The sequence below is a fragment of the Coptis chinensis genome, chromosome 7 (genome assembly GCF_015680905.1).
Source record: "Coptis chinensis isolate HL-2020 chromosome 7, ASM1568090v1, whole genome shotgun sequence".
Classification (NCBI taxonomy): Eukaryota; Viridiplantae; Streptophyta; class Magnoliopsida; order Ranunculales; family Ranunculaceae; genus Coptis; species Coptis chinensis.
In genome coordinates, this window is record NC_141462.1 from 63,502,049 (window position 1) to 63,509,948 (window position 7,900).

The 7,900-nt window shown below is 32.8% G+C and overlaps 1 protein-coding gene across 2 annotated transcripts; it reads left to right on the top strand.

Annotated features, from left to right (window-relative positions):
• On the top strand, positions 1–4,004 carry LOC147488363 (lactoylglutathione lyase-like). 2 transcript variants are annotated; one of them, XM_086572815.1, is made up of 6 exons: positions 1–153; positions 217–296; positions 380–450; positions 1,631–1,720; positions 3,136–3,259; positions 3,744–4,004. In XM_086572815.1, exons 1-5 carry the CDS (start codon positions 121–123, stop codon positions 3,234–3,236), a joined length of 375 nt encoding a protein of 124 aa, XP_086428941.1. In that variant the 5' UTR covers positions 1–120; the 3' UTR covers positions 3,237–3,259; positions 3,744–4,004. The 2 variants fall into 2 exon arrangements, with proteins under 2 accessions (XP_086428941.1, XP_086428942.1); XM_086572816.1 differs by having other exon boundaries at positions 3,726–3,856.
• Positions 4,005–7,900: the final 3,896 nt, after the last annotated feature.

Genomic DNA, 7,900 nt, shown 5'->3' on the forward strand with positions numbered 1-7,900 from the left:
GTGAGTTGCTTTTTCTTTGTTCAAAATTCAAATAAAATTAAAACAAAATCAAGTAAGGTCCTAATTGTTTCCTATGTTCCTGGGTAATTTAGGTTGCTTAAGAGGTTGGACTTTCCTGAAATGAAGTTCAGTTTGTACTTTTTGGGATACGAGGTAATAAACACACAAAATTATCCTGGTGTGGGGAATTTACTTATCTATTGCTCTTTGCTGTAGAATACAGAAGCAGCTCCGGTAAGTCCCTCTGAGAGAACTGTCTGGACCTTTGCTCAGAAGGCTACAATTGAACTCACACAGTAAGAAGTACCATCCATTTCTACGAATTTGTGGTTTAAATTATTGTTTTGTTCCTGCATATTGAATATTCTTATTCCAAAAGCAACTGGGGTACCGAAACTGATCCTTCATTCAAAGGCTACCACAATGGGAACTCAGAACCTCGTGGCCTTGGTATGTATCTTTCTTTCTTCACTTGCAACGGTGTAGCTGAATCCATGAAAATGCCTGACTTAGATTTCATCTTTAGATGGCTTAAATATTTCTGACGTAGCAAGCAGACTATTCTGAATTGTACAAAGTTAAACAAATAGTCAAAGAACTTCTTATGTAGGAAATCTCATCTAAACTATTAATTAATTGTATTCTAGATTGCTTCTAACTATTTAATGAGAAGTAAGGCATTAGTATGTAATTAAACCTTTTGAGGTCCTTGATGCACATAAGCTTCATATTGGTTGTGTGCTATGTTGCAATATTATTTATGTGTCTCAGTGTCCGTTATTCTTGGTTCATACATCTTATAGTCTGTAATTCATAGTTGCACTGATATTTGTTTGGGGGTTAGCAGCTAGGAAGCACGGATACCAATACGCGACGGATCACCTTCACACGCAGTTTTCAAAAATATAGGACACGGATCGTCATGGACATGTTTGAATAATATATATATATAAATATTATATAATTGAGCATTTTTCACCAAATTCAAATTAAAATGGCAATTCTACTTCATAAAATGACCAATTCAAACACATTAAGCAGCCACTTACATGTATAACTTGGATTCACTTCATCTTTCTTCTCTTGCATCTCTTCTTAACTTGGATTTTATTTCACTTGTTTTTTTTTGTTGAAATTCCAAAAAAAATTCTTGTATGTGTGAGATTACTTTCCCCGTGTATCCCGCTTTGTCGGAAATTAAAAAATTAATTATATAATCGGATACTCCAAATCGCGTATTTGACACGTATCGGATGCGTATCGGGGCGTATCCGTGTCAGACACGGATACTTCACCCTTAGGGACGTATCGGTGCTTCATAGGTCAGCAGTACTTGTTTATCCCCTGATGAGTTATCATTTGTAAATGGCCTTACATATTAACACTGACTTCGATTTGTAGTTCCAAGAGAATGCAAAATCCTGATGATTATGTTTCTATCTTGGCTTGCTTATTCTGGTTATATGTATAACCACTCAAGAAAAAGATGAAATATATCTAGGCTGGTGCTTGCAAACTTTACAGTGGATATGCTACAAGGCGTTTTATAGTTAGTGTTGTGTTTAAGTTTAATATATCATTGAAGCACTCAATCTTGTCAGCTGATTTCAGTCGTTGCTTTCATTTTCAGGTCATATAGGCATCACTGTGGATGATACATACGAGGCATGTGAAAGATTTGAAAGTCTAGGGGTGGAGTTCGTGAAAAAACCTGATGATGGTAATTTCTCTTGCTGAACTAGGGAAAATGATTGAATATTGTATTGTACTGTACTTACTATATTATCATCAATATAGTACTTAACTTGCCTGGCGAAAGATAGAAATTTCTAGCTTATGGAAGAAAGTTCTATCTTTTTTAGGCAACTGAGAAAATAAAACTTTTTTTTTTTGGCTTTTATAAACAGTCATAACCTGCATAAATAATACTAACTAAACTCTGTTTTGTTTTTTGGGGATATCTAAACTATGTACGCACGCAATTAACTAATTATTACATATTTAATGGAAGGCTTACAACCGCCTGGTTGTGAATAGACCACTCTTTTCATAGTATGTATACTTGCTCTAATGCCTTGTCATTTTCTTATGCTTTATAGTATGTACACGTGACCTCGGCTCCCTTCTGGCGGCCGGCACTACCTTAGAGGCCATGTGTCAATAGTTAGATCTGGGGACACTATTTGCTTTTGTGTGGGAAAAAGAAGTGGATTTCTTTAATCGACAGTTAGATTTTGGTGTGGACCAGAGGGTGAGTAGAGTGTTCACCATTAGACAGCTCTTCAACATCGGGTATTTTGTGATGTGATGTAGGGCAGAGTGTACTATTTTGCTTGTATTGTTTAATTATTTTTAGCAAGTCGGTTTTACTCAAAACAAGTAAATCTCATTTTTAATGTATATGCATAATTTAGTAGCATCTAGAAATCGTCGAATAGGTTTAGAAGGTTGCTAGTATGTTTTAAAAGGATTATATGTTGTAGATAGCTTAGGAGACCAAATTTTTATTGTTCTAAGGGACAATTCCTAAGGGGATCTAAGGGCTGCGCCTAACTTTTTAGGGTGTTTCTATTATGTAAACCCTACTACTTTCTTATATGTAGATGTGTGAGAGAAGGCCGAAACTAGTTAAGGCAGTATTGTCTTTTCTCTCTTCTTCTCCAGATTTTCTTCTTATCATATTCAGTCAAACATGATTTTACTGTTATGAACGAGTTATCTATTAAATCTCCACTATTATTGTTTAAAACTTAAGGTGTGTTCTTGGACTTTGCTTTTTCAATTTCAATTCGATAGCTTCCTCTAGGTTATGAAGTCACCTAAATGGGGACTCTTTGGTCCTGAAATTGATAATATTGTTTAAGATGGAGAGAAGGTTTTCCACATTGCTTTCCGTGACTGCTGCCTAGGAGACTCTTGGTCTAGTAAAATGTCATAATATTCCTCAGCTCTGAGAAGTGAAGTAGACATGCTAACCAATCAGTGCATGTTTAAGGAACTCTAATAGTAATATTCTTGAGAGTTGTATCTCATTTCAATTTGATCCTTTCATATTCGTTTGTTGCGTTAAGTAATTTGATTATGTTTAAGATACCTTAAGTTACAACTTACAAGGTTTTATTGACCCAAATGCAGGTAAAATGAAAGGGATAGCGTTCATTAAGGACCCTGATGGATATTGGATCGAAATCTTTGACCTTAAGAAGATTGGAACTGTGACGGCCGATGCTTCTTGAGCTAAGCACTGCACCATATTTAGGTAACTTTTATGACCAACATGTCTAAATATTTTCTTCTAGGTTCCTTATTTGTTGCTAAGCACTGCAATTAATATATTTTTCTTTCTTTTTATGGGAAATTAATATTCATAAGCATATGTTGCTAACGTGCTATATAAATGGGCTTCTCTGATAAAACTGAACAGCGTGGAGACAAGTTTGTTTTGTCAAAGCTAGTAGCGCTTCTCATAATGGCGTTCTGTTTGTATATGCTCTAAAAATCTTTTAAGATGGGTCAAATTGCAAAAGTCGTGCTAATAACCTTGCTGTCTTGCTCTATGTTCATTGAGATAACCTTGCAAAAGGCTTTTTTTTTTTTAAAAATGCAGCAGAAGCAATACTACAAAAATCAGTGAGTAAACCAAGCCAGCTCACTGATTTTTGTAGTATTGCTTCTGCTGCATTTTTTTTTAAAAAAAAGCCTTCAATAGTATCTAAATTCTGTAGGATTTTGGTTTGATGCAGGGAACTTGTGTTTAGAGTTACCAGTCAGTTGCTGTTTTAACAGTCTTCCAAGTTAGTTTTACGCTTCTACCGTGAAGATGTTGGTGTTCGTTCCAACCGTGTATCAGTCAAACTTATGTGAAGTTTTCTGTTGGCATTTCTTTACGGAGATTGGCATGGAAAAACTTTGCCGAACCTATTTTGTGGTCATACACCCCTATGTCTTATACAGTACTTGTTGTAATTATTAAATTAATAAATAAAGCATTTTGACATGGAAAACTTCCTACTATTTTGTTTAGGTAGCCACGAGCCAGTATCTTGAACTGATCAAACGAGTCGAACATATATGCAACAAAACCTGTCAATATCTGGAGAATCTCATCATAAACAGTATATACCCTAATCAGTTTAATATTGATGTTGGGCCTTGCATTCAAGTTAGTCCTTTAGCTCGTGGGTTGGCCCTTTATACCTGAAAATGCCTGACTATATTTCATCAGTGTTACACTGTTACTGTCGCTGTTGTCAAATTTTAGATGGCCTAAATATTTCTGATGTAGCAAGAAGACTATTCAGATTTGTGGGAAGATAAACAAAGTTAAAGAAATTCTCATGTAGGAAATCTCGTCTAAACTATGAATTAATTGTATTCTAGATTGCTTTCTATATATTTAATAAGTCATACAATTAAACCTTTTGAGGTCCTTGATGCATACAAGTTTCATATTGATCGTGCGCTATGTTAAGTATGCTATGTTGCGATATACTTAACGCGGTCTGCATTCTTGGTTAGAAAGCAAAATGTTTGTTCATACGCCATATAGTTGGTAATTCAAAGTACTTTGTTTTCCCCCTGATGAGTTATTATTTGTAAGTGTGGCACGACACATTAGCGCTGACTTTGATATGTAGTTCTAGAGAATGCAAAATCCTGATGCTTACGTTATATATATTGGCTGCTTATATTATACTAGTTAGTTACTTAGTTATGAGCTAAGCAATTAAAATCAATTTTCGAAACTAATTGGTTGAGTAGCGATATATGGTTATATATAATAGTATAATCATACCAAATATTTCTAAATAAATAGTGATCCAAGATACAACAAAAATATCAAATTCTCATAATTACATTTAACTAGTTCAATTTTGGAGTAATCTGAGATGTCAAACACAAAAATTAAGTTAAATATTTAAAAGAATAAAGGAAGAGAGAAGTGATAATATATATTAGAGAGATAATACAATAATTTGTATATTTAACTTTTTTTTTAGAGATGACGAACAATGGTGGAGTTTTAAGCTTTAAACTTCACAATCAAATTAAAGACAACAAACCTCCTTCTATCCATATTTCGCTCGTTAACAAATATGAATTTTCTATTATTAATTGTTTTGTTAACAAATCTATAATATTTGGTTTTGATGGTGGTGTGGGTTTGTTGGGGTGAAGACTCCTCGAAATTATAAGGTAAAAAAGTAGGGTTTTTTTATCCTACTATTACTATGGTAATTAGACTTTGGTTTAGAAATGCTGAAATATTAGTTTTTGGTTATATTTCTGCTACTTGACCGTCAATCAACTTGATTGTGGTCATGCTATTTGTTCTTTTGAAATGGTAAAAATGCCCCTGAGTGTGCGTCACAAGCGCTCACATGTAAGACTAAACTTTAATATCTAACTTATAATAAGGGCCATGCCCTAAACGATGACATTATTACATGGGTCAAAATCTAATTTATCTTTAAGAGTGAGAGAGGACAATGGTGTATCATATCTAGGTGATTTTTGCTCTTCATAAAAACTGGGTTATGCTCTTCATAAGATTCTGTGCTATAGTGGATCTAGGTGTTTTTTGGGTTAGAACCCTAAAACCATTATTTATTACATGGACCAACATAAGGAGCATAGTTTTAAACTGATTTGAAGGTGGGGTGGACTGCATATGACGATTTTTTGCTCAAACAAAAATTGATAGGAGTTTAGTCAAAATAGGTTATAAGTTATAACAGAAAAATTACTGATCATGTTCGGTTTTAGTCACAAGGAAAAAGTGGATGGGGGTAGCTGTTTTAGAATCTAGATGCATCCAGTGGTGTAAACATGCATCTCATTCCGTGTGTATTTTATATTAAGCTTTAGTTTGTCAAAGACTTATGGGAATGCATATATAGTTTTGCATGTTATAGTTATTGTAGATGTGAGTCGTGGAGGACTTAAATGACCTGACTATAGCTTTTTGACCCATCATGAATTATGGATTATATTTTGATTGCTCATTTAAAGTGAATTTAAGTGATAGAGCGAAATTGGTTGAGAAGCATGTGCAAGAAAAGATAAGTTGTACAAGTCAATACTAATTAAATGTATGATTAATATGGATCTTTATGTAGTAAGCTTCCATCAAGAATCCCCATTCTTTTTTCTGTAAGGCTTTTGGTCTATCTATGGAGTAATGGAAGATACACATTGTCTTAACCATCGTCCTCTCTCAATCTTAAATATAAGTTAGAATTTGACCCAGATAATAATGTTATCATTTAGGACATGGTCCTTATTGTATGTTAGATATTAAGCGTTTAGTCTTACTTGTGAGCACGTGTAATGCACACCTAGGGACATTCGCCATTTCAAAAGAGCAAAACAACATGACCACAATCAACTGAGTTGACTAATGGTTAAATGTAGTAGGACCAAAAACTAATATTTCAACATTTCTAGACCAAAGTCTAATTATCAAAATGGTTAGACGTATCAAAATTTGCTTACAGGCTTTAAAATTATCCAACAGTCCAAATATTTCAAATTTCAAAACAATTTTTAACCAATTGTTTGGGCTGATTTTTTGTAGGAAGTTTCTCCATTATTAGAATGCTATATTCATAAAAAAAAAATAATAAAAAATAAAAAATAAAAAATAAAATAAAAAATAAAATAATCAACCCTCAATTCATCTTATAAATCCACTTTTGGTAGTGAAATTCATATATAACGGGTTCAATTGGATAAACTTGAAATACAAAGGCAAAATGTGGTTTACATAAGCATTATATATCATTATATGGGGGATATTAATATATAAACATTACAAATATTAATAAACATTACATATTGTGATTACTTGCGATTTATATAGATGACATTAATATCTTTGGTCCGGAATCTCCTTTAATGAACCAAAAGTTTACATTTATATAATTTATATAATACTTTGGCCATGAACTTCATCGATCTTTAAAGCACCCACCCATCTTCAAGAATTGTTCTCACTAAAAGTCGATACATGATGAAAAGTACTATAAACTATAAGGCTTTTTAACTTCTAGATCGAAAACTTTAGGGAAACAGTTATGTACAAGGTCTTGTATCAATGATACATGGTCTTGTCATCTGCTTGCTATATATATGAATCATGAAATGTACACAATAAATTGCAACGAGAAACATAACATTATTCAGTGAACACTTACATGCAAAGAGAATAAAAATGGATTGAAAATCCCAGATGAGCTTTGTTTCCTTAATTGAACTGAAGTATTCTCATACACGTAATATGTTCATTGAAAAATACACCCAGGGACATTCTGGCCACTTCAAAAGAGCAAGCAATACGACCACAATCAACTGAGTTAACTGATGGTCAAATAGCAAAAGTAGGATAAAAAACTAATATTTCAGCATTTTTGGACCAAAGTCTAATTGCTATAATAATAGCATGACCAATGTCTAAAAAATTTTATATAATATTTATTGTTTCTAATATATTTATTTATTTCTACTTTATATAACATATGTTAAAAAAAACATGTAAACAAACTCAAAATCGTTAGGGTATTTATAAGTTTTAGATTAACCTAATTTTTTGGGTGATTTTGGACATACCCAACAAAACACTTCCATACTCCATAACTAACATAATTTTTTGTCATACTCCAATAACTGCCTAAATCCAATATTTTCCATAAAAGCAAAAAGATTAAAAAAAAAAAAGAAAAACAAAATAACTACACGTCCTATTTGTACCTTTTTATTAGAAAAGTTTCTTTTCACATTCTTCGTCATCCTTCCTAAAAAAAAAAAAAAAAAATAAAATCGATAGGGTGTAGTAGCATTAGCCAATCATAATACTCCAAATAAACAACTAGGATTATTATTACCACCTGCAAATCCCATA